Source organism: Antechinus flavipes, chromosome 1 (genome assembly GCF_016432865.1).
Source record: "Antechinus flavipes isolate AdamAnt ecotype Samford, QLD, Australia chromosome 1, AdamAnt_v2, whole genome shotgun sequence".
Lineage (NCBI taxonomy): Eukaryota > Metazoa > Chordata > Mammalia > Dasyuromorphia > Dasyuridae > Antechinus > Antechinus flavipes.
This window is the reverse complement of record NC_067398.1, coordinates 1,243,369-1,269,756: the sequence shown is the minus strand read 5'-3', so window position 1 is coordinate 1,269,756 and position 26,388 is coordinate 1,243,369. Positions and strand designations below refer to the sequence as shown.

General features: G+C 53.7%; 1 protein-coding gene across 1 annotated transcript in view; it reads left to right on the top strand.

The window, feature by feature from the left end:
• Positions 1-26,388, top strand: part of CLASP2 (cytoplasmic linker associated protein 2) — an 88,049-nt gene that overhangs the window by 20,829 nt on the left and 40,832 nt on the right. The window contains 12 exon segments of the mRNA XM_051973470.1: positions 779-925; positions 11,394-11,473; positions 19,689-19,817; positions 21,968-22,126; positions 22,351-22,421; positions 23,143-23,202; positions 23,571-23,648; positions 23,795-23,962; positions 24,366-24,421; positions 24,518-24,691; positions 25,261-25,284; positions 25,971-25,988. Coding sequence (XP_051829430.1) covers positions 779-925; positions 11,394-11,473; positions 19,689-19,817; positions 21,968-22,126; positions 22,351-22,421; positions 23,143-23,202; positions 23,571-23,648; positions 23,795-23,962; positions 24,366-24,421; positions 24,518-24,691; positions 25,261-25,284; positions 25,971-25,988 — 1,164 coding nt within the window.

Genomic DNA, 26,388 nt, shown 5'->3' with positions numbered 1-26,388 from the left:
GATTGTGAGTGCCAGTGCTGGGGTGGGAGCCGGCCGTCTGGTGGAAGTGGGCCGGGAGGCCCTGCCCAGTGCGGGGGCCCGGGCCGGGGGCTGCCTTGTGCAGCCCTGTGGGGTTCAGCCAGGTCCCTGCCCTGCCCTGCCCACCCAGGGGCAGCGGCTGCCTTGTACAATGGGGGTGGGGCCTGCCCTGCCCAGCCCGGGGGCCGGGGTCAGGGGCTGCCTTGTACAGCTTGGGGAGAAGGGGGAAAGAAGGGAGGGGGGCCCTGCCCACCCAGGGGCAGGGGCTGCCTTGTACAGAGGGGGTAGGGGCTGCCTTGTACAGTGGGGGGCTACCCTGTACACCCTGGGGGCCCCCCTGTATACCCTGGGGGCCCCTGGGACTAGGGGCTGCCTTATACAGTGGGAGGGCATTGCCCAGCCCTGCCTGAGGGCCTGGGGGCCAGGGTCAGGGACTGCCTTGTGCATGGTGGGGGAGGCCCTGCCCTGCGGGGCTCAGTGGGGGGCTCTGCCAGCCCAGCCCCGGGGCTGGGTCAGGGGCTGCCTTACACATCAGGGGGGCCCTGCCCTGCCCAGCTTGGGAACCCCTGGGGCTGGGGGCTGCCTTATACTGCTGGGGGTGGGGGGCCTGCCTTGCCCGGCTCAGGGGCCGGGATCAGGGGCTGCTTTGTGTGGGGCTCAGTGGGGGACCTGCCGGTTTTCCACAGGGCGGTCGTTTGTTTGATTTGGAGGAAGCTGCAGGAACCTCCGTCCTCACCCATCTTTCTCGTGTCCTCTCCAGATAAAAGCTTTGACGATGAGGAATCAGTGGACGGGAACAGGCCGTCAACAGCCGCCTCAGCCTTCAAGGTCCCGGCCCCGAAGACCTCCGGGAACCCCGTCAACAGTGGCCGCAAACCTGGTTCTTCTGGGGGTCCGAAGGCTGCAGGTAACGGGCGCCTATGCCTGGCTCTATCTGCCCCACTTAGCTGTGGCGGGGGAAGGGGGGGTGCTGGGCCTTTGGACTGGAGAGGGGCCCATGGGCCTTGGGGCAGGGTCCGGAGCGGGATTGGATCAGAAGCAGTTGATAGAAAATGTGGCACCCGTCTGCCCCAAAACTGAGCTCTGGGCCTTGAGAGTGCCCAGCTATAGGCTGGGAGGGGGCTCCACTGAGACAATTGGGGGACCAAAAAAGCACCTCAGAAGCAAAAAAGGGCCCCAGATGTGGGGGGATTACGTGGAGAAAGGGCCCGGGGTGACCGGGAAGGGCTCCGTGCTTTTTTCAGTGTGACCAGTGGCCACCTGTGGGGTTTCATTTCTAGAAGTCAGAGGGCTCCCGGCTCGCCTTTAAGGCCCCGTCCCCCTGCAGAGCAGTGACAAGGAGTCCCTGCGGCCAGGGCCATGGGCAGCCGGGGCCGAGAGAGCCCCCAGCCTCGGGGTCATGTCGGCTCACCCCCGGCCCCGCTCACCAAATGCCGGCGTGGCTGGAGCCGGTCGGCCTGGGACCCCTGCCGAGAAGCGGACGGGCGTCTTAGTCCCCCCGGCTTTTCTGCCTCTTTTGGAGCCTCTCTCCTGGTCTTTATGCTCCTGGTGGATGGGCCGGGGTCCCATGTAGGCAGCCCACATCTGTCCCCCCGGGCCTGGCAAAGGGGGTGTCCCAGCTCGCCTCCTCTGGGGTCCCCAGGTGGGGAGAGGAGAAGGTAGAGGGCGGCTCCTGTGTTCGGTGTCGGGCACTGCCCTGTGCCATTGAGCTGCCAGGCTGGCTGCTGCCTCCGCTCCTGCCTCCCTAGGCTCCGGGCCTGGAAGAGCAGGGTGACGGACAGTTGAGGCCCCGCCTCCTCCACACAGGCCAGGAGCGCGACTACTTGGGCTGTCCTCCCACCCTCACTTAGGTGGAAGGCGCCCCCCAGGAAAGGAGGCGTCCAGTTCCTGCTTTTGCTGACTGGGGGGGGGCTCCCCAAAGCAGCTGGCTCAGTGCTTGTCCGAGGAGCCCAGAGTGTGGGGTGGGCTGGGAGGGCGCGGTGGTGACCCTCAGACTCTCTTTCCTGCCCTGGGCCAGGGAGACCGGGCAGGGCCCCCTTGGGCTTTCTGCATCTGATCCCCCAGGGACCCCCGCTCTTCCACATGCTAGTGTCTCAGAAGAGCTCATCGAGCCCTGTCCCCGGTAGCGCTTCCTTCTGGTGGCCAGGGGGCGCTTACTTGAATAACTGCCCATGCTCCTGGGCTTTGTCTCAGAAGCAGGGTGATGGGGATGACCCTCCTGCTGGGTGTGCTCCCTGTCATGTGACCAGCCCGACCCTCACTCGCTCGCCCCCGTGAATCCCAGGACTGGTCATTTCTGTACCAGATATCCGGCTTTGGTCGGGGCAGCGACTGGCAGATCCCTCTGTCACAGTCAGGGGCAAGGAAGAGTCTTTATTCGCACAATTTGCCACCTCTGGGGTGTCCCGATCTGCCCAGACCCCACGATCACTTCTTTCTCTTTAAGGGCTTTTTTCTTTGTTTTGCTGAGGCAGTTGGGCTTAAGTGACTTGCCCAGGATCACACAGCCAGGGAGTGTTCTGAGATCAGATTTGAACTCGGGTCCTCCTGACTCCTCTGCACCTCTTCACTGCTCCTGTTTAAGGGCTTTTTTGGATGGAGAAAAATCATCTCATTTTCATAGGAATTATTGCACCCACTTCTCGTGGGTCCTGGCCTAGCAAAGACCCTGTAATTCTGGGGTCAGCCCAGTGGGTCAGAAAGCATGTCAGCAAACCCCTGGTCCCCGGGCCTGCTGACGTGGCACCTGCTGACGTGGGTCCTAATCCTGAGAGGGCCCAAGGCCGCGTGGATCAGTCTGGAGCGCTCTGTGCGTAGGGGACCCCCCAGACAGGGACAGCTCACCGGGGCACCGGACGTGCTCGTGGTCAGGGCTACACCTTCACCAGAAGCTTAGGGCAGAGAAGCTGAGACCCGAGGCCCTCTGTTCTCATTGTGTCCCACGGAAGGACCTCAGCCCTGCGGAGAGACTGCACCTCCGGCTCCCCGCTGCGCTCCTGTGGGTTGTCTGGCTCCACGCCCTGCCCACTCTCCCCAGCCTTCCTCCCTTGTGTCTCCTAGAAGGCCCAGTTCGGATTCTGGCAGATGGGGGGGTCTCAGCGCTCCTCAGTGCCGGCCCCCTTCATTTCTGCATTTCCTGCCCTCCTGCGCTGGGGAGGTCTCCTTAGCTGCCTCCTTCATGCACTTTGGCCCATGAGAACACCCATCCCCATTCCCAGTATTCACCCTGACCTCCATTCGAGCCCCCCACCCCGGATCCCAATGCCTCCTCCCCTTGTGCTTTCGGAATCTCTTCCAATGTCAGTACACGTGGGGCCATGAGCGTTCCGTGAGCCTCCAAGGAGGCCGGAGAGCCGAGGCCAGAGCCGCCATGTGCCCTGGGAATGCCGGGGGAGCAGATGCCGCTAAGCTGTCCCGGTAGGATGGGCATGCCTCTGGGTGGGCATCTGAGATCAGCAAGGGTGGCAGTTCTTGGAAGAAAAGGGCCCAGCTCTGAGGCTAGCCACTGCCGAGGAGGAAAGGGCCGGGCCCGCCATCGAGCTGAGGGCAGGCCCCACAGGGCCTGTGGCGGGAGGAGTTCTCCAGGTCCTCCCTGGGTTCCTTGTCTGGAGGAGGAGGCATTTCTAGGCGGGCCCATCACTGCTGCTTCCCTCACTTTGCCAAGCCAGCGTGGGCCCGTGGCCGCGCTGCCAGAGCTTCCCTGCTCGGCGGGTCTCTGTATTCATCATAGTTGCCTTTGTTTCCGATTCTTCGCATCCTTCGGAGAGTGTTTTGGGGAATGTGGATGGTTTCTTTTTCACGGTTGATGTTTTTGGAAGTGCCTGGGAGCGGGGGCCAAAGACCAGGATGTTTTAGTCCCTTTATTGCATACATCCAGATTGCTTTCCTGCTGGACAGCTCTGCCAGCAGGGCATCAGGCTGCCTGTTTTCCCACGATCCCTTCCACGCTGACCGTTTCGTCTTTCGGCAGCTTTGCAGGAAGTGACCAGAGCTTTCGAGCTTGTTTGACTTTTCTTTTATGAGGTGATTGGAAATTTTTTTCATACAGTTGTAAATAGTTTGTAATTCTTTTGGGAACTGTTCCCATCTTGGGACCGTTTTTCCATCGGGCCATTGCTCGATCTTTCTTACATGAGCCGCTCTCTGTTTGCAGAAGCTTTTCACTTCCATATAATAGACTATTTCCCTTTTCCTCATGCCCAGTTTTGCCTGAAATGTCACCCGTTTCTTTTCTCGAAGAGATCTTGTCTTTTCCATTGTTTTTCCCAATTTCTTTGCCTCTCTCATTTGAGAAAACCTCCTCTTTGCAGTTCTCTGAAATTCTACCCTCCCCCCCCAAACCCCCATCTGCTTTACTTTTCACTTTCTTTCCTCAGCTATTTGTAAAGCCTTATGGGACAGCTGCTTTCTGGCTCTTTTTGGGGGGTATTTTTGGTTGCTGCTACAATATTGTGGACCTCTGCCCATGGTCCTTCAGATCAAATCCTTTACATCTCTTCATTGCCTCCCAGTCAGAAGGGATGTTGTTTAGGTCATATCTGTACAGTCTGATGGTTTCCCTCCCCCCGATTTAGGTCTAACTTTTGCCATAAGAAGCTCATGATCTGATCCTCCGTCAGCCCCAGGACTTATTTTGGCTCACTGGATAGAGCTTCTCCATCTTTGGCTGCAAAGTATCCGCTCCTTCCGATTCCCGTATTGATCTCGGTGTCTGGGTTGTAGAGAGAGCGTTTGCCCTGCCCAGGACTCTGTAGTCTTAGCCCAGGACAAACTTGTCGCTTATTCGTTTTCTTTTGGTTTCCTACTTTGGCGTTCCAGCCCCCTGTGGTTTTTCCAGTAGAAACATATGGCGGGGACAGCTGGACCATAAGGCCGCCTGAGCACTGCAGAATCGAAGCTCTGGGATGGAGGGCTGAACAGGACATTTGAGAGGCCATTGGACAGCAAGGAAATCAAATCAGTCAATACTTCAGGAAATCAATCAGGCTGTTCACCGGAAGGGCAACTAGGTGGCACAGTGAGTAGCGTCCGGCCTCAGGCACTTTCCCCCGTGGGCCTCAGTTCTTAGTCTGTGACGCACGACGGAGAAGAGCATGGCGCACTGCCGAGAAAGCCCCAAAGGGGGTCACCCAGAGTCAGATTCAGCTGAAAAGTGACTCCACGCCAACGTTTTCTGGAAGGCCAAAAAGTGAAGCTGAAATGCCCTAGCCACATACTGAGAAGATGGGACTCATTGGAAAAGAGCCTGGTGTTGGGGAGATTGAAGGCAGAAGGAGGAGGGAAGGACAGAGGACGGGATGGGTGGATTGTGTCATGAAGAGAGTGAACAGACAGACTGAGAGAGAGCAGAGGACAGAAGGACCCGATGCGCTCCGCAGAGCCTGTGGGAACCCAGACGGATGACTGAACAACCCCAACATTTTATCTTTTGCAATTTCCCCTCTCTCCCATTTGGTAAAGAATACGTCTTCCCACAGTTAGGAGAGCTGTTTGATCGGATTTCTCTTCTCTTTTTTTTTCTATGGTGTGCTCTTCCATAGTAAGATCATGTATTCATTTTAAATTCATCATGGCATATACCACAATATGTGCTCGAAACAGAATTTCTGCCAGATCGCTTTCAGTTTTTCCCTGCCATTCTACCATAAGTAATTTCTGTTTTCAGTTTTATTTTTACACTGCAGAAGTGTGACCTACTTTCACAATTTCTCTTGACGTTCTAGATCACTTGATTTTTCAAGTGAAATTTTTTTTCTTTTATCAAGTTTTGTAAGACTTTTTTTTTTTTTTTTGATTGGTTGATACATTAAAACTGCCAACCAACTTTGGTGTATTGCTGTTTTTATCCTATTGAAATGGCTCAGCCACATACACTAAATATCCCTTTCTTTTTTTCTTTTTCAATTTAATATTTTAGTTTTTCCCCAATTATATATAAAACTTTTTTAAACAATCATTTCTTAAAACTGAGTTCCAGATTCTCTCCCTTTCTTTCCCCATCATCTTTGCCACCCCAAAAAGAGCTGTTAGAAATGTTTTTGTGCATATAGTTCCTTTTCTCTTTCGTTTTTTTATCTTTTTGGGAAACTGGTGTTGCTGGAACAAAAGGTACACATGAATTCCAGCCCTTTGGACATAGCTACGAATTGCTCTCTAGAATGGCTGAACCCGCCCATAGCTTTGCCAAATAGTACATTAGCGTCCCCACTTTCCCATATCCCTCCAACACGTGCCCTTTTCTATTATTCATTGTCTTAATTTGCATTTAATCAGTAGTGATATGCAGGATTTTAGTCATATAATTGTAGCTAGGTTTGACTACTTTGTTTGAAAACTGCCGGTTCGTATTCTTTGACCATTTATTATTTGGGGAGGGACTTGTATTCTTATAAATTTGAATCTGTTTTCTGTATAACTTTTTTTGTTTTTGTTTGTTTATTGCTGAGGCCCAGGGGTTAAGTGATTTGCCCAGGGTCGCACAGCTAGAAAGTGTGCAGTGTCTGAGAAGCAGTTATGAACTCGGTTCCTCCTGACTTCAGGGCTGGTGCTCTATCCACTGCGCCACCTAGCTGCCCCTCTCTGTATATCTCTTTGAAAATTTTTATTCATTTAATATTTTCCCCCAACTACATTTTAGCAATTTTTTTACATTTGTTTTTAAAACTTTGGAGTTCCAGATTTTTTCCCTTATCTCTACCCCCAATCCCCATTAAAAAACCACATGTAGTTATGTAAAATATTTTCATAAAAGTCATGTTGTGAAAGAAAACCGAAGTCTCTCATCCTAAAAGGGAAAAAAAACACAACAAAACCCTCAAGAAAAATAGAAACGAGAGTATACTTTGTGTTGTATTCAGGCGCAGTTAGTTCCTTTTCTGATTTTTGGATAGGATTTTTCATCATGAATTCTTCAAAGTAATCGTGGATCATTGCTGTAAATATTTTTGTACATATGGGTCATTTTCCTTTTTAAAAAACCTCTTTTGGGATTCATGCCTCCCAGTGAGGATTGTTAAGTATGGGGATATGCATGAATTTATCATACATAGATCATATTTTGTTCTTTTTACAACATTTTTATTATTTATTTGTTATTTTATTTATTATTATTTTATCATTAAAGCTTTTTAATTTTCAAAAGATATGCACGAATAATTTTTTCAACATTGACCCTTGCAATTTTTCCTCCTTTTCCCCTATCCCCGCCCCTCGATAGCAAATAATCTATGTTAAACATGGTGAAAAAAAATGTTAAATCCAATATATGCATATAGATTTATACAGTTATCTTGCTGCCCAAGAAAAATCAGAGCAAAAAGCAAAGTAAATGAGTAAGAAAACAATGGAAATGAACAATAACAAAAAGAGTGAGAGTACTATGTTATGATCCAACCTCAGTCCCCACAGTCCTCTCTCTAGGTGCAGATCACAAGATCATTGGAACTGGCCTGAATCATCGCACTGTTGAAGAGCCACGTCCATCAGAATTGATCATCACTGAATCTTGTTGCTGTGTACAGTATAGATATCAATTATCATGCATATCCTTTGATCCCGCATACCAGTACTAGGTTTGTTTCCTAACAAGATCAAAAACAAAAGGGAAAAGGACCTGTATGTACAAATATATTGAACGTTTTTTAAAAATAAATTTTATGTTTTATAAATTTGACTCAATTCCCTGTGTTTGAGAAATAAGGCCTTATGAGAAACTTGCTTGAAAATTCTTTTTAAAATTCTTTCTGTTGCTGTTTTCCTCCTCCCCTCCTCCCCCATTTATTTTCTTTTTTCCTTTTTTGGTGAGGCAATTGGGGTTAAGTGACTTGCTCAGGGTCACACAGGCTGGAAGTGTTAAATGTCTGAGGCCAGATTTGAACTCAGGTCCTCCTGACTTAAGGGCTGGTGCTCTATCCACCGCATCACCTAGTTGCCCTCTTCTGAAGGGTTATCCTCACTTTTGCTGAGCAGATAATTCTAGTTATTCTCCCACCTCCTTTGACCTTGGGAATCTTGTGTTGCAAGTGCATTGATTCTTAAATGTCAAAGCTGATAAATCCCAGGTGATTCAGATTGTGGCTGCACAATGTTGGACTTGTTTCCTTTTGGCTATTTGCGGCCTTTTCTCCCTGATGTGGGAAGTCTGGAGCTTGGCTCTAATATTCCCGGGAGATTTCATTTAGAGATCTCTTTCAGGGGGTATCGGTGGATTCTTCCAGTTTATATTCTGCCCTCTGCATCTAGAACATCAGGCCGGTTTTCTTTGCCAGTTTCTTTTTTTTGTTTGTTTGATATTTAGGTTATATGTGTACATTCATTTTTAACATGTTTCCATTTGAGTCATGTTGGGGAAGAAAAATCCAAACAAAAAGGGAAAAACCATGAGAAAGAAAAATACAAAACAAAAGCAGGAGAAAAGGTGCAGATAGGATGCTTTAGTCTGCATTTGGTCTCTGCGGTTTCTCTCTGGACGCATGTGGCATTTTCTACCCAAAGGTTTTCGGAATTGTCTCGAATCATTTGAGTTGCTGAGAAAAGTTAAGTGTACAGGCTTTCCTGGTTCTGCTTGCTTGGCTCAGCATCAGCTCATGTAACTCTTTCCAGGTTTTCCTTGATAATTTCTTGAAGTAGGATGTCTAGTTTATTTTTTAACATGTATTCCAGTACATGTTAAATTTCCTAGTTTCCTGATTAATTGCTTTTCCAGTGAGATATTTCCATTTTCTTCTATTTTTTCTTTTTTTTTCTTTTTTGCTGAGGCAATTGAGGTTTAGTGACTTGCCCAGGGTCATACAGGAAGTATTAAATGTCTGAGACCAGATTTGACTTGAGGGCTGGTGCTTTATTCACTGTGCCATCTAGTTGCCCTTCTACTGCTTTTTGATGTCTTCTGGGGTCCTTAATTTCCACTTGCTCCATTATAATTTTAAAAAAATGACTGGATACCCATTAGTTGAGGAATGGCTGAAGAAGTTATAGTAGATGAAAGGAATGGAATATTACTATTCTGTGAAAAATGATGAACAAACTGATTGTAGAAAGGCCTGGGAAGATTTACGTGGCCTGATGTGGAACCGGAGAACGTTATACACAGAACAGCAAGATTGTATGAGGATCAGCTCTGAAAGGCTCGGTTTTTCTCAGCGGTTCAGCAATCCGAGGCAATGCCAGTAAATTTTGGATGGAAACGCCAGCTGCATCTAGTGCTCACTTCTTTCATTTCTTTTTCTTCTGTTCTTTTTTTTTTTTTCTCTTGTGGTTTTTCCTTTTTGTTCTGAAATGTGCTTTAAAAATTAATGTACATCTGGGGAGGGGGTTGACTGAAGGAGGGGAAACGTTGAAACAGAAGTTTTTGCAAGGGTCAGTGTTGAAGGATTACCCATGCATATGTTTTGTATATGAAAAGCTATAAGATAAATAAATAAATGAAAAACAGCGTTTTTAAGTAAAAAAGAAAAAAATAAAATAAAAATTAATGTACATGTATACCAGAGGGGGGAAAAAACCTATAAAAACGGGGAGAGGGGGTGAATCATTTCCTTTGTTGAGCTTTTTTTTTTTTGGCCTCTCTTTTCATTTGTCCAATTCTAATTTGAAGGGGGCTCTTTTTTTCAGTGAATATTGTACGTTTTTTTTTTTTTTTGCCCGGTTCTGCTTTTTTAGGAGTTGTCCTTTTCAGGAAATTTTTGTCTGTTTTTTTTCCCATGTGGCCACTTCTGCATTATTAGCCATTCTTCTTTTGTGCCTCTTTTATTATTTGGCCCGGTCTGTTTCCTCAAGTTTTGTAAGGGTCAGGGGAGGAGTTTCCCCGGGACCCTCAGGTCCCATGACCCTTACAGTTTTCTTCAGCAGGTGTGTGTTTGTTGGTGTTGGGTTCCTCCATTACCAAGCTTTTGACTCAGAGTATTTCCCTGCATCCCTAGTTCCTTTCCCCAGTTTTGTTTCTGCCTCTTTAGTTTGAGGCTCCTTTCTGAACTCATCCAAGAATTCTCAGGCCTGAGGCCATCCACCTTCTCCTCTGAGGCTTTCGACTCTGTTGTCTCGTGTGAGTTGGGGTTTGCTCAGCTGCCAGTGGCCCCCTTGCCTGCCTCTTCTTGATTTGATCTCAGTTGGCGTCTGCCCCCTTTGGAGAGGCCTCCAGTCTGGCCTCAGTGCCTCCCCCAAAAGCTGTGATCTAAGGAGAGAAAAGCCCCCTGCTTTTCTGTTAGCACCCCCTGGGGCTGAGGGCACGAGCGTGCCCCTGCCCCAGCTCGCCCACAGATGGTACCTGCTGCGGTCCTGCCCCCGGGGCCGGGCCGGACAGAGGCAGCAGAGTGCGCCATCCCTACTCCTCTGCTGGCCTCCATTTCCTCAGCTGTAAATTGGGCATCATTCCGGGGTGGTTGGGAGGATCCGGCGAGACCATCACCATCACATGCTCAGTATCTGCGTTCCTGGCGCAGCCCTGAGCGACACCCGCCCTTGACCGGTGTCCCTGGGCTGGAGGCTCTCCTGTCAGTGTCCGTCCTGTTGTCTCGGGTAGTTTCCGTCCACAGGTGGGTACGGAGGGAGATGGCCCTCCCCTCCCAGGGCTCAGGCGAGAGGCAGCCCATGGGCTGGCAGATGCTCCCAGTGCTGTGGGGGGGCTGGGAGCGGATTGCTTGTCCTTTTCATGGAAGAGAGCCTGGAGCTGGAGGCGAGGAGACATGCTTTCCAGACCCGGGGGAGAGCTGGGATTGGGGCAGGGGCTGGATGGGGAGGGGAAAGGGGGGAGGTTCGCCGAGGGCTACGGATGCTGCTCAGAGGCCATGGGTGTAAGCTCGGCTTTGTGAAGTGCTTTGGCATAGAGGGAGGGCTTCCTAATGCCTGCTGACTTGTCTCCCAGGACCTGGAAGGGGATATGGTGAGCAGCCTGGGGTGGGGGGGGCAGACAGGGATGGAGCGAGCCCGGTGAATTCGGACTCCTCCCCGCCACTGACCCATGAGTTCAGGGCAGCTCCTGTCGGGGAGGGGAGGCCGGAGGAGGCTTTGATGGGAGTCACTTTGTCCCCGAGTCCCCTGGAAGGGGTGGGGGGAGCCCCGAGGATGTGAGCAGGGGCCTGTGAGGTGGCTTGGACCAAGCCTTGGGTCGGCATGGAGGGGGAGCCTGGGCGAGCCTCCATCAGGAAACAGCCTGGGGTCCTGGGCTGCTTTAGGGCACACAGCAGGGGCTTCCTGTCGTGGAGCTGGTTGACCGGCTTGGACCGCCGTTGAAACCTTTGGTACTGGCTAGCCATTGTCCTGGCCTCGGGATCTACCTCCTGGCGAGGGCCGTCCATCCTGAGGAGGGTCCCAAGCTGGGCCACGGGCCCACTTCCTGCCGCCCTGCATTTCTAACGAATGCTCGCTCTCTCCCCTAGGAGCGTCCAAGGAAGGCGGGGCTGGCGCTGTGGACGAGGACGACTTTGTGAAAGCGTTTGCGGAAGTCCCTTCTGTGCAGGTAGGAGCTTTCGTGCCTGGCTGTTTGGGTCTGTCTCTGGGTCTCTGGGCCTCTGAACCAGGCCCGTGGACAGGGTCCCTGGGCCTTTCTCGGATGCTGCCAATAGGCTGGCCGTCCTGCCGGGGCCAGCACAAGGGTGGCCTGGGACTTCTGGGAAGGGGCTGCAGCGGTGTTCCCCCGGGGGCTGCGGTGGCTTTGGGCGTCCCGTTAGCTGGGACATTTCAACCGAGGAAGGGTAAAGGGCTTCCTTGTGCAGAGCGTGGTCATTAATGGGGTTCCGGAGGCAGGGTTAGGGTTAGGCCAGCTGCGAGTCCACGTCAGGACTCTGGCCTGGGGATGGTCTCTCTGGTCCCATGGGTCCTGACCCGGTGTGGCCACGTGATCGGTCTTGTCCTTGCAGGGGCTGCTGTGGGCCCTGTGTTGGGCTCTCTTCTGCCAGCCTATCTCAGAACAGGCACCCCTCTGCCACAAAGTGGGGCAGCTCCTCACTGGTCCTTCTTAGGCCCAGCCCCTAGGCGTCCCCCATTGAAGACCCAGTCCCAGCTCACAAAGGGGGCTTCAGGGTCTGGAGTTTGCCTTTCTGCCCTTCTTGTGAAATGGTGCGAGTCTTGCTCTCTCAGAGACTAGTTTGGTGGCAGGTTACCCAAGACAGGGACGGAGCTTGAATGAGGGCCAATTGGGAGCACCTGGAAAGGGCGCAGGGCCGGGAGGGAGAGGAGGAGGCTGGGGAACAGGGCCCATGGGCTCCCGGAGGAGACTTCCTGGAGCGGGGGGGGTCTTGCCGGGATTCGTTTGACCAGGGCATGGTGGGTCTGGGTCTCCTAGGAAGTCACACGGGCGTGAGGCGATACCTTGGAGCATAACCGGAGTCTCTCCTGGTGAAGGGGGTACTAGTACACTCACTCTGGGGGACAGGAAACTCCTGTTCGAGGCCACGCTGCTCATCAGAACCCAAGCACATGGGCATCCCCTGACAAAAGTGGGCATCTCGGAGGGCACGAGCCTGGCCTGCAAGGATCCTTCACCACCATCTGCTCAGTTCCTGCACCTGGGAGTCATACTGGCCCCTGCCTCCCAGGCTGGGCGGGAGGGTCCAGGCCAGAGCCTGGCACACAGTCGGTGCTCTACAAATGCGCACACTTTGGAAGGATGACTCTCTTACAGGAACAGGGACACATTACATTAAGGACAGAAGACAGGTTTCATTTGGAAATTAAAATTGGAAAAAAGAGCAGGAACCCCAGATTTGGGTCAGGACTCTGGGATGTGGCAGATGTCCCGTAGGGAGGGAAGAAGGGTGGTCAGGGCGGCCCCTGTGCAGGAGGCCGGCTGAGACCCTGGTTCCCCATCCCTGACAGAGAGAATTCGGGCAGGGCCTCCTCTGCCCCAGGAACAGAGCTCAACTTTGAGAGTCATGGAATAGGTGGGAAACATGCAAAACAAAACAACCCCGCCCTCCCTGAAAATAATACAAATGTAATAATAAAGACCAGGAGTAGAATGTATTTAGGTGTAAAAACCAAAAACGAAGCAAGGGTAGAAGTCATTGATCTCAGACAGAAAAGCTAAAATTTAATCCAAAGCAAAATAGGAAAATTGCTCTACATCAGTAGTATTAATATTGTCTTAGACTATTTAAAACGACCAGATCATATAAGGTTGGAATGTTGCTGTGGGATCCATGCTGGATTTAGAAAAATGTGGAAAGACTTGGACCCGTGAAGGACGATATTCTCCACCTGCTGAGAAACAGACAAGCATAGTGTGGTCTTAGATAAATGAATCGACTTTTCTGAAAACTCAAAAGAAATGAAAGAAAAGTTAGGAGAAGATATGAGAGTGATGCAAAAGAATTATGCAAATGGAGTCGATAGTGTAGTAAAAGATGAGAAGAGATGTTCAGAAATGCACCAAAGAAAGCAATTGCTTAAAAAAAAGTACAATTGACTAAGTGGAAAAGGGAGTACGAAAGCTCAGCCAAGAAAATCATTTCTCAAAATTTAGAATCGGCCACATCGAATCGAATGACTCTATTGAAACAAGAAGTAATGAAACAAAATCAAAAAAGTAGAAATTGTGAAATATTCCTTTGGACACATAACTGGCCTGGAAAATAGATGCAGCAGAGCTAATTTTAAGATTGTCAGACTACCTGAAAACCATGTTTAAAAAATAGCCTAGATGCCCTTTCTCTCTCTCTCTCTTTTTTTAAATAACTTTTTATTGACAGAACCCATGCCAGGGTGATTTTTTACAGCATTATCCCTTGCACTCACTTCTGTTCCGATTTTTCCCTCTCTCCCTCCACTCCCTCCCCCAGATGGCAAGCAGTCCTATACATGTTAAATATGTCACAGTATATCCTAGATACAATATATGTTTGCAGAACTGAACCGTTTTCTTGTTGCGCAGGGAGAATTGGATTCAGAAGGTAGAAATAACCTGGGAAGAAAAATAAAAATTAGATGCCCTTTCTCAAGAAATTAGCAAGGGATATCCTAGAACCAGAGGTTAAAATAGAAACGAAAGCATCCACTGATCACCTCCTAAAATCCCCACATGAAAACTCCTAGGAAATTATAGCCAACTTCCAGAGCTCCCAGGTCAGGGAGAAAATACCGCAGGTAACCAGAAAGAAACAATTCAAATCCTGTGGCGCCACAGTCAGCATTATACAGGATTCAGCATCTTGTGCGTGAAAGGACCAGAAAACTTGGAATATGATATTCGGGAGGGCAGAGTTGTTAAGTTTACAACCAAGAATCACCTGCCCAGCAGAATTTGCCAAAATCTTTCAGGGAATAACGTGGGTGGGCGTTCAGGGAAATGGAGGACTTTCAAGCATTCCTGATGAAATGACTGGGTAAAATAGAAAAATCTGTCTTTCAAGTTATAAGACTCCAGAAGCATAAAAAGATGAGCAAGAAAGAGAAAATATAAGAGATTCAGTAAAGTTAAACTTTATACCTGCATGGGAAGCTGATACTGGCTGTTCTTAAGAACTCTGTTACTAGTAGGGCAGTTAGAAGGAGTCTACATAGACAGAAGGTGTAGCTAACAGCTGGCTTCCATAGGATGGTAGCCCCCAAAATCCAGAAACCATATTAAGGAGTGAGATAGGCTTTTGCTGAAAGAAGAGAGAATGGAGAGGTCACATAGAAGAAGTTATTTCAGGTAAAAGACTCATGAAAGAGCTAATACAGTGGACGGCAAGATAGCAGAGGTGGACAGTGTTTGAACCTCATTCTCGTCGGAATTGGCTAAATGAGGGACTATATGCACTCATTTGGGTATAGAAAGCTATCTCACCAGGTAAGGAAATAGGAGGGGAGAGGGATCAGACATAGTGGGGGAGTCATCTAATGGAAGAGAGGGTGGGTTGGGGAAAGTGAGGGTCAGAAGCAAGGAAAAAGAAGAAAAGAAGGGGATGAAGGAAAATACATAATAATCATAAATGTGAATGGGATTGACTCATAAAATGGCAGCGTAGAGCGGAGTGGATTAAAAAGCAGGATCCTGCAAAATGTTTACAAGAAACACATTTGAAGCACGGAGTAAGGGTAAGGGGCTAAAGCAGAATTTATGCTTTAGCTGAGGTTTTAAAAAAATCCAGAACTGGCAGTCATGATCTCAGACAAAGCAAAGGCAAAAACAGATATAATTTAAAGAGGTAAGGAAGCTATATTTTGCTAAAAGGCATGGACGATGAAGTAGTAGCAATACTAAACATGTACCAACTGGTATAACACTAAATTTTCTATTTCTATATTTATATGTATATAGGTATTTTATTCCCTCCTCCTCCTGATACAGGATAAGAAATTCTTTAGCCTTCACTTGGACAAGATTTTAAGTTTCAAAGTTTTCTCCTTCCTTCCCTCCCCTCTTCTGAAGAAGGTAGGCAGCTTGTTCTAGCTTATACATGTGCTGCGCTGTAAAACATATTGCCGTGTTAGTCACGGTTGTGAAAGAAGAAACAGATCAAAAGGGAAAAGGAACAACACAAGAAAGAGTAAAATGAGTGAAAAAATATACTTCACTTTGCTTTCAGAATCCATCAGTTCTCTCTCTGGTGATGGATAACATTTTCCATCGTGAGTCCTTTGTCCTTGTTGTAGATCATATGTTAACACCTAATTTTTAAAAGGAGAAGTTAAATGAAGTGGAGGAGGAAAAAGCCAGTAAAACTATATTAATGTGGAACTTCAGCTTTCTGCTGTTAAAACTAGATTAATCCAAAAACAAACCAAAAAAAGTTGCAGAAATGCATAGAAACTTTAAAATGTTAGATACAGCTGCCTTTTGGAGAAAAGCGAATGAGGATACTAAATTCTCAGTGGTTTGTGGCATCTACACAAAATGGACCAGATATAAACCCCTCATGATCAAATGCATCCTTTCAAAATCATAATGCATTAAAATTACATTTAAGTAAGGGTCATGGAAAGATGAAAAATGAATTGGAAACTAAATAACCTGAGTGGGTCAAAGAACAAGTTGTAGAAAAAAATCAGAAATTTCATTAAAGGGAATGATAACAATAAGAAATACCAAAATTTATGGGATGCAGCCAAAGTAATATTTAGAGTGAACTTTATCTATCTAAATGTCTATCGATAAAATAGAGAAATAAAACGAAATTCACAAAATAGAGAAAATCAATGCAATGCTCATGTAGCTTAAAAAAAAAAAACCTAAGGGAAAAAATAAATTTGAAAAACCCAGTTAAATGCTGAATTGGAAATCCTGAAAAATCAACAGGGGAATTTAATAAATTTGAAAGCAAGAAAACTATTGAACTACAAATGAATAATACTAGGATCTGGTTTTATTGGGGGGGGGCTGAATAAAATAGATAAATCATTGTTTGGTTTGATTTTTAAAAAGAAGAAAAAAAATTGATACAGCTAGAAAAAAATAATAAAATCCATTTGTTAGAATAAAAAGTCAAGAATATCAAAGAAGTTAATGGCTGGGGGTTGGGGTGAAGGTAGGAGTGGGAAGTAAAGGAAGGTAATCTAGACAAATCAGATCTCTAACTATTGTAAAGCAGCAATCATCAAAACTTTGGTACTAAGATGTAGATTGGTAGATCAGTGGAACAGATGAGGTTCCCAAGACACAGGAGTCAATGACTATAGTAATCTAACATTTAATAAACCCAAAGAGTAGCTTTTGGGACAAGAATTAACCATTTTGCAAAAACTGCTAGGCAAACTTAGAAAACAGTATAGCAGAATTTAAGTATAGGTCAAAATCTTAAACCATTTACCAAGATATAGTCCAAAATGGATGTGTGATTTAGACTAAAGGGTGATGCCGTAGGCAAGTTAGGAGAGCATAGAATAGTTCTTCAGTCAGATCTATGAAAACAGGAAGAATTTGTGACCAAACAAGAGACAGAGAGCATTATGAGAAGTAAGTTGGATTATTGATTTATATTAGATTAAAAGGATTTTTTGCAAATAAAACCAACATAACCAAGATCAGAAGGAAAACAAAGTTGAGAAAAAAAATTTTAGCTTTTTATTTTCAAAATATCTTCATAGCTGGTTTTCAACATTCCCCCTTGCAAAGCCTTGTGTTCCACATTTTTTCCCTCCTTTCCCCCATGCCCTCCCCTACATGGCAAGTGATCCACTATAGGTTAAATGTGCGCAATTCTTCTATACATATTTCCACACTTAGCATGCTGCACATGAAAAATAAGATGAAAAATGAAAAAAAAAAAAAGAGAGAGAGAGAGAAAGAAAACAAACAAACAAAAAAAACAAGCAACATCAAAAAAGTGAAAATACTCTGTTGTGAGTCACACTCAATCCCCACAACCTCAGAGTGCAGACAGCTCTTTCCATCCCAATCGGCCTCAATTACCTCATGATTGCAAAGAGCCACATGCATCACAATTGATCATTGTATCGTCTTGTGTATAATGATCCCCTGGTTCTTCCCATTTCACTTAGCATTAGTTCATGTAAGTCTCTCCAGGCCTCTCTGAAATCCTCCTGCTGGTCGTTTTGGGAAACAGTTTTTACAGCAAGTGTCTCTGATGAAAGCTTTATTTCTCAAATATTTAGAGAATGAGTTGAATTTGTGAGAATATAAGTTATTCCCCAGCTGATAAATGGTCAAGGATCTGACTGGCAGTTTTTGGACAAATCAAAGCTATCTGCAGTCATGAAAAAATGCTCTATGTCACTGTTACATTCCTGGCCAGCTAGAGAAATGAAAATTTGCAACTTTGAGGTACACTTGACCCTTATCAGATGGGCTAATGTGATAGGAAAGGGAAATGATATTAGTTGGAGATGTCGAAAACCAGGACGCTGCTACAGAACTGATGGGGTTGTGAACCAATCAGATTATTCTTCAGAGCAGTTTGGACTTGGCCAACCAGTACCACTACCAGGCCTGCATCCAAAGCGCTGAAAAGGGAAAAGGACCAATGTGTCAGAATACTTGGTGGGAGGCCCTCGGACGACTTGTGGCATATGAAAGCAATGGCGTACTATTGCGCTGTGAGAAATGATGAGCCGGGGATTTCAGAGAAGCCCGGGGAGACTGACGGGAGCTATTGCTGAGGGGACGCAGAACCAGGGGGACCCGGTGCCCGGGGATCAGCCAGGACTCGGCTGGGGAATGCCCGTCGCCTCCAGAGAAGGAGCCAGTGGGGTCTGAATGCCGATCGGGGTAGGGTACTTCCATTTCATGGGGGAGTTGGCCTGCGGGGGGCTTTTTCACCCTTTGACCAAAATGGAAACGTGTTTTGCATATCGCAGAAGAATAACCTGGATCGGACCACGTGCCATCTCAAGGAGGGAAGGAGAGAATTTGGAGCTCACTTCTAAAAAACGAATGTCTTGTGTTTATGTGTGATTTTTTTTTTTTTTTATTGTAAAGTACGTTTTTGACTGTCTTTCACTCTGATGGGCTTCGTCTGAAATGCTCCCTGTCGCCTTCTGTCGATGGAGGAGGTCCGTCTGAGGAGGACTTTGCCGTCCTGTCCCGAACTCCCGTGGTGACTTCTGTCTCCCTGTCCCGCGGGCCCCTCGTTCCTGCCATTGTAGTTTTCCAGAAGCCTTGTGCACTTTGGGCGTGGCCATTTGGCCAGGGCATGAGGGCCTCAGAATTGGGGCCGCCTTCAGGATCACGTGCCTTGGGGAGCCCCTTCTCGTGCCGTCTTCCCCACTGCCATTCCGGAATGCTCTGCAGGCTCTTAGAATGGTCCAAGAGGAGAGACCAGGAGCTCCAGCTAGCAGGAGCGCCCACCCCCATTGTTGGGACCCCACTTGGTGACTTCCCCCCAGAGCCCTTCTCTCCTTCAGACTGGAACCCACCTCCATCTGGTCCCTGCCAATACGTAGGCCCCCGTGTCAGTTTGCAGCTCCCGCAAGCGGGGCCGCGGGGCCCGGGCTTGTTGTGTAAAAGAGAAATTCTCTGTGCTGAACGTGGCTCCTACACAGTGCGGTCTTAGGATGGCTCCCCTTGCAGCCTCTCTGGAAGACTTCCCTTTCTTCCCTGGGCTCGTTCTCTGCCAGCACCCCCCCCCCCCGCCCACCCCCATTCAGAAAACCCCAGAGGCTCCCCACGGTCTTGTTTCCTTACTCTTTCCTTACACGGTGGTCAGCGGACCTTTAATAGGTACCTACTGTGTTCTGTGAATGGTTGGTGATTTGGGAGTGTTTCACAGGCTTTAAAATCCCGGTGTTTGGGCCAGGGCTGGAGCTCTGGTCTCCTGGAAGCTTTTCTGCAAATGCATTTTGCTTCTTGCCCTTCCGCTCTTTGGTGGGGGTGGGCGTGGTTTGTTCTGAGACTCTAGAAAAGGTTCTTCTGTTTTCTGAAAAAATGGTGTGATCCTCTTCCAAGGCCTTAAAGTGAATGGAGAGAGCATTTATGGGGCCTTCTGGGGGTCCAAGTCCTCAGACTAGGCCCCCCGTGCGGCCTGAGCCCTGGGCTTTTTGTGGGAGTGCATCTTGGGAAGGCTAGGACAGACCCTGCTCTCCAGAGCCGAGAGGGGGAGGGCGCCCAAGCCGAGGTCACTGCGCGGCAATCACCCCACTGTCCCTACTGAGCGGCACTTCCAGAGGCTGGGGCCTCCCACTTTCAGGGGCACACAGCCGGGAGATGAGGCCGTGCAGAGGAGGAGGGGGCAGATGCGCCCCCGGGACCCCCCGGGGTGACCGGCTCCTTCTCAGCCCTGTGCCTTTGGTTTCAGATCTATTCTAGCCGGGAACTGGAAGAAACGCTGAATAAGATCCGGGAGATTCTGTCGGATGACAAGCACGACTGGGACCAGCGCGCCAACGCGGTGAGTTTCCTGTCTGGGGGCTGCTCTTTGACCTCCCCCCTCCTCTGAGGGGCTCGTAGGAAGTGCCAGGCACGGGTCTCGCCCAGGCTCGGCGAAGGCGCCCGGCGCTCTGCAGGTGGCTCTGGGGAGGAGACTGGGCCCGGGCCGCCGCTGACCAGCCAGAGGTCCCAGAGGCGGGGGGCTCCGTGCCGTCCCTCCCTCGCACCTCGCTGGCCGTTCTGGAAACTCGCGACTAAGGTGGCGAGGAAGCCTTTGTTTGGCCGGCTAAGTATTCCCCCCCTTGATTTCCGTCTGTGTCCGGCGCCATCTTGTTGCCGTGTCAGATTCAGAGGGGACGGCCCCCAGGCTGGCCCAGCTAACAGGGTTTTATTTTCTCCAGTTACACATCAGGGTGGTTTCCAACATTCATTTGTATGGGGTTGGGATTGCCTTTTTCTCTCGCACCCTTCCTCTCCTCCCCAAGATGGCGGGCAGTGGGCAGCGGGGCGTGGCTCGTGCCTTAGGCCGCGGAGAAGAACCACGGGGAAAGGAGCCTCTGGGGGCAGCTAGGGGGCGCAGGGGATGCACCGGGCTTGTTGTGTAAAAGAGAAATTCTCTGTGCTGAACGTGGCTCCTACACAGTGCGGTCTTAGGATGGCTCCCCTTGCAGCCTCTCTGGAAGACTTCCCTTTCTTCCCTGGGCTCGTTCTCTGCCAGCACCCCCCCCCCCCGCCCACCCCCATTGTTGGGACCCCACTTGGTGACTTCCCCCCAGAGCCCTTCTCTCCTTCAGACTGGAACCCACCTCCATCTGGTCCCTGCCAATACGTAGGCCCCCGTGTCAGTTTGCAGCTCCCACAAGCGGGGCCCGGGCTTGTTGTGTAAAAGAGAAATTCTCTGTGCTGAACGTGGCTCCTACACAGTGCGGTCTTAGGATGGCTCCCCTTGCAGCCTCTCTGGAAGACTTCCCTTTCTTCCCTGGGCTCGTTCTCTGCCAGCACCCCCCCCCCCCGCCCACCCCCATTGTTGGGACCCCACTTGGTGACTTCCCCCCAGAGCCCTTCTCTCCTTCAGACTGGAACCCACCTCCATCTGGTCCCTGCCAATACGTAGGCCCCCGTGTCAGTTTGCAGCTCCCACAAGCGGGGCCCGGGCTTGTTGTGTAAAAGAGAAATTCTCTGTGCTGAACGTGGCTCCTACACAGTGCGGTCTTAGGATGGCTCCCCTTGCAGCCTCTCTGGAAGACTTCCCTTTCTTCCCTGGGCTCGTTCTCTGCCAGCACCCCCCCCCCCCGCCCACCCCCATTCAGAAAACCCCAGAGGCTCCCCACGGTCTTGTTTCCTTACTCTTTCCTTACACGGTGGTCAGCGGACCTTTAATAGGTACCTACTGTGTTCTGTGAATGGTTGGTGATTTGGGAGTGTTTCACAGGCTTTAAAATCCCGGTGTTTGGGCCAGGGCTGGAGCTCTGGTCTCCTGGAAGCTTTTCTGCAAATGCATTTTGCTTCTTGCCCTTCCGCTCTTTGGTGGGGGGTGGGGGGGGGCGGGGTGGGGGGGGCGGGGGGTGGGGGGGCGGGGGGTGGGGGGAGGGGGGGGGGTGGCGGGGGGGGGGGCGGCGGGGGGGGGGGCGGTGGGGGGGGGGGCGGGTGGGGGGGGGCGGGGGGTGGGGGGGTGGGGGCGGGGGGGGGCGGGCGGGGGGGGGTGGGGGTGGGGGGCGGGGGGTGGGGGTGGGGGGGGGCGGGGTGGGGGGGGGAGGGGGGGGGGTGGGGGAGGGGGGGGGGGGGAGGGGGGGGGGGGTCGGGGGGGGGGGGGAGGGGGGGGTGGGGTGGGGGGGGCGGGGTGGGGGGGGCGGGGGGTGGGGGGGTGGGGGGCGGGGGGCGGGGGGTGGGGGAGGGGGGGGTGGGGGGCGGGGGGGCGGGGCGGGGGGGGGGGGCTGGGGGGGGGGGGCAGAGCCATCTCCGCTGGTGAGGGCCCCCTAGCAGAAACCCTGGTGCCCGGGTCACACACAGTCGGCGGGGAGATGCCGCAAGCCCCGCTTCTGCCCAGGGGCACAAGGACCGAGGACCGGAGCTGGGCGCTCCGGGAAGGAAAGTCCCCGCCCCTCTGGGCGTGGAGCGGCCCCGTGTGTGGGACTCCATTGGCGCTTACTGTGTGCTCGCGCCCGACCCCAGATCCGGTCCTCGGGCCTGGCAGGGTCCCGGTGACGCCCCCTTTCCTTCTCCCCGCACAGACATCTGTCCACCGTGTTGGGCAACAAGTTCGACCATGGCGCCGAAGCCATCGTGCCTACCCTTTTTAACCTGGTCCCCAACAGCGCCAAAGTCATGGCCACGTCCGGCTGCGCGGCGATCCGCTTCATCATCCGGGTACGGTGGCCCCTCCCTGCCAGACCCTCGCAGCCCGGGGCGGGACCGAGACCCGCCGCGGCACCGGGAAGTGCCCACGTGGGCCGCGGGCAGGGGGTGGTCTGGGGGGGTGGAGCGCAGGGCCGGCCTCAGACCCTGTGTCTGCCCCTCGTGGGGACGCGGGCCGAGGGGGCCGGCAAAAGCCCGCGCCCACGGGGACCCAGATACCATGTCTTGTGTTTCAGCACACGCATGTGCCCCGGCTCATCCCGCTGATCACCAGCAACTGCTCTTCCAAGTCCGTGGCAGTGAGGAGGTGAATGCGCAACTGGGGGGCTCTGTCCTGCCCCAAATGGTGCCCCCGCCGGTCCCCTCTCTGTCCCTGGTTGGCACCCCCACCCCCGCCGGTCCCCTCTCTGTCCCTGGTTGGCGCCCCCGCCCCCACTGGTCCCCTCTCTGTCCCGGATGGCGCCCCCACCCCCGCCGGTCCCCTCTCTGTCCCTGGTTGGCACCCCCGCCCCCGCCGGTCCCCTCTCTATCCCGGATGGCGCCCCCGCCCCCTGCCGGTCCCCTCTCTGTCCCTGGTTGGCACCCCCGCCCCCTGCCGGTCCCCTCTCTGTCCCTGGTTGGCACCCCCACCCCCGCTGGTCCCCTCTCTGTCCCTGGTTGGCGCCCCCGCCCCCACTGGTCCCCTCTCTGTCCCTGGTTGGCACCCCCGCCCCCTGCCGGTCCCCTCTCTGTCCCTGGTTGGCACCCCCGCCCCCTGCCGGTCCCCTCTCTGTCCCTGGTTGGCACCCCCGCCCCCGCTGGTCCCCTCTCTGTCCCTGGTTGGCACCCCCGCCCCCGCTGGTCCCCTCTCTGTCCCTGGTTGGCACCCCCACCCCCGCTGGTCCCCTCTCTGTCCCTGGTTGGCACCCCCGCCCCCGCTGGTCCCCTCTCTGTCCCTGGTTGGCGCCCCCGCCCCCACTGGTCCCCTCTCTGTCCCTGGTTGGCGCCCTCTGTCACACTCACCCCTCCGCGCTTCCCCCCCACCCCAGGCGCTCCTTTGAGTTTTTGGACCTCCTCTTGCAAGAGTGGCAGACCCATTCCTTGGAGAGGTATGTGGAGGCAGGCTCCTTCTGGGCTCGCTCAGCATGTCAGAGCTGGGGGTGGGGGGGCTTCTCAGAGGGTCAGCCCTCCCTCTCCTCAGCTGGCCAGTGAAGGGCCAAAAGGGTCAGAAGGGGAGGCGGGGAGTGTTGATAAAGTGTCTACTGTGTGCCTAGGACTGTCCCGGGCACTTTTTACGCATTTCTCATGGGGTTCTAGGATTCCCCCCTTCCTACAGCTGGGGAAACGAGGCAGACAGCCAGGAAGCGGATCCCGGGACCGGGCGCCTGGGCTGAGCCCCTGGGGGTGAGCGGGACGGAGGGGGCTGCGGCCCCTCCCGGAGGCGCCATTGGCGCACTGAGCATGCTCTGTCCCGCAGGCACGCGGCCGTGTTGGTGGAGACGATTAAGAAGGGGATTCACGACGCGGACGCGGAGGCCCGAGTGGAGGCCAGGAAGTGAGCTGGGCCGGGCTCGGGCGCCCCCGGGGGGAGGGGCTCTCCCCGCCTGTTTGAGACGGGCACTTGCACCGGGAGGGGCCCGGGGGGCAGGAGTCGGGGCCGCCTCCCGCCAGCCGGTAAGTGCCGCGCTCTCGGCGTCCTAGGACATACATGGGCCTCCGGAACCACTTTCCCGGGGAAGCCGAGACCTTGTATAACTCCCTGGAGCCTTCCTACCAGCGCAGCCTCCAGACGTACCTCAAGAACTCGGGCAGCGCCGCCTCCCTCCCCCCCTCGGACCGCTCCTCCTCCAGCTCCCAGGAGAGCCTCAAGTGAGCCGGGCACCGGGGGCGGGGGGCACTTTTGCGCCCCTGGTGGTCAGTGAAGGCCCCCCCCCCACCCGTGCCGTCTCCTCCTCCAGCCCCTTTTTCCAGCCTCCCCCAGAGAGGGGTCCTTGGCTCGGGATGTGGCCCCGGGCCCGGATTCGCACTCACGGGCCCCAGCCTTGCCCGCCATCGGCTTCCTCCTGAGCAGCTCAGCCCGCGAGGAGTTTGGCAGGGAGGGCGGAAGGGGCGGCTTAGGGCACGGGGACCCCGGCCCTGCACGTGGGGGGTGGACAGGGAGGCAGAGGAGGAGGAAGCCAAGGGGGACCCAACCCTGCCGGCGGGAAGGGGGGGTCGGCCCCAGCTGTCCCAGACCCAAACCCACAGCCGTCGGCCCTGCTTCCTCTTGCAGCCGCCCGTTCTCCTCCAAGTGGTCTGCGGGGAGCGCCTCGGCCGGCCCCGGGAGAGGTGAGGCGCTGCTGCTGCCGGGCTGGGGGCACATGGGGGGCATGTGGGGGCTGGCGGCCCTTCCTGCCCCTGACCACGCTCCTCCTCTGCCCCCAGTGTCTTCCAGCAGCGGCAAAATGACGGGGAGCCCCGGCAGCCTCCAGCGGTCCCACAGTGACATCGACGTGAACACGGCCGCGGGGGCCAAGGCGCGCCACATCGCGGGGCAGGCGGGCGGCGGTGGGCGCCTCGGGCCCGGCACCCTCACTCCCGGCTCGTACGCGTCCCTGGGTAAGAGAAGGGGGCGTGTGCTGTCACGGGGCCCCCTCGGCTCTCCCTCCCCCGGCTCCCGAGCTCCGTGCTCTGGCGCTCGCTCCGGCTCGTGGCTCCCGCGCCCCCGCAGTCACAGAGCAGTGGGGGGCCCGGCGCACTCAGGGCGGGCGGCCCTGCCAGTCACACCCGCTTCCCCGTGGCCGGGCTCCTTTTCTCGCGCTCGGGCCCGTTCAGGCTCCCCTCCTTTGGCCGCCGCCCGCCCGCCCCTCGCTGGCCTCCCTTTCCGGGTGGGCTCCCCGAGGCCTGTCAGGGAGCCCCTTTGGGGCCACGTGGCCGCAGGCGCCCGGCCCTCGGTCAGTTTCCCTTGTTCGCTCCGGGCTGAAGGCCGAGAAGCCGGGGCGTGGCCCCTCCCCCCTCCCCTTTGCCGGCGGCCCCGAGAGAGCGTCCCTGGGGCCGGGAGCCTGGTCCCCGAGCGGGGCCGTAGCCTTAAGCCCCCGCCCCCCTCAGAGAAGCGGCCGGGGGCCAGGCCTCCAGCCTTCCCCCGCCCACTGAGTTTTCTCTGTTCTTTGCTCACTCGTTTGCCAAAGAGGACGCATCGGAGAAGGCAGACGGTAAGGACCCCCCCGTTTGGCCCCGGGGTCTTTGTGGGCGCTCCCCCCGCCCCGGCCGGGCTTCTGTTCTTGGGGAGGAGGCCTGAAGGGTCCGGCGCGGCCCCCGGCCCGGGGAGGCAAGGGGGGGTCTCGGCTTCGCGAGGATCCCAGGGGCCCCCTGGGGCTAGACGTAGCGCCGTGCGGCCCCCCCAGTGAGTCCCAGCCTCCTCGGCCTCGGGCAGGGACGGCGAGTCCTCCCTGCGTTTGGAGAGCGCACCCGGCCTCCCCCCACTCAGGCGGTCGCTGCTTTTTGGGGGAAGAAGTTTGGGAAATGGCGGAATCCTCCAGAAGCCAGCCTGGACGGCTCTTAGCGGGTCTTGGGGTCCCGAATGTCCCCCCTCTGAGCGTGCCCTTAGCTGTCGTGCTGCCTCACCCACTGCAGTCGGGGCTTGGGGCAGTGGGCACCAGGCGTGGAGAGCGCGAAGCCCCCGCCGGCCCCTGCTCTGACCAGGGTCGACCCCAGACCCTCTTTGGCTTTTCCGGCCGTCTGCGGTGAGGGGCCCGAGTGGGAAACCCCGCGATCGCAGGCCCCCGTGGCCCAGGAGGAGCGGGCGTCTCCCCCGAGTGTCGCGTCTCTCTCAGGGCGCCGAGCCCGGGTCTCGTAGAGCTGCTTGAAATGTCACTGTTATCTTGTTTTTCCCGTTTAGGGGCGGCTTCGGACGATGGTAAGAATCGCACCCCCCTTTGCTGGCCAAAGAGCCGCTCGCCTCCATGTTCATTTGTTGTAAAAGCGAACTAAGGCCGTCTCTCCGAGGTTCCATACTAACTCCTCCCCGCCTTCCTCCATCGTTCGGGGGGCTCCCCGGGGGGGCTGGTTCCGGGGGAGGGGGCCATCCCTTTGCTTGTGGTTTTCATTTCGACCCCCAGCAATCATTGGCTGCTCGAGCATCATGGCTGGGCGCGGGTAACCTCAGCGAGGGTAGTGGGGGGGGCCCAGTGCCCCGTTTTTCTCACGAGCTGCTCTGGGGGCCTCCCGGCTGCTGCTCGCGGAGGTCCCGTCAGAAGGGCTGAGCACGGGTCTCTGTCGGCCCCGAGGCATCCGGAACCGGGCGTTAGGCCAACGGC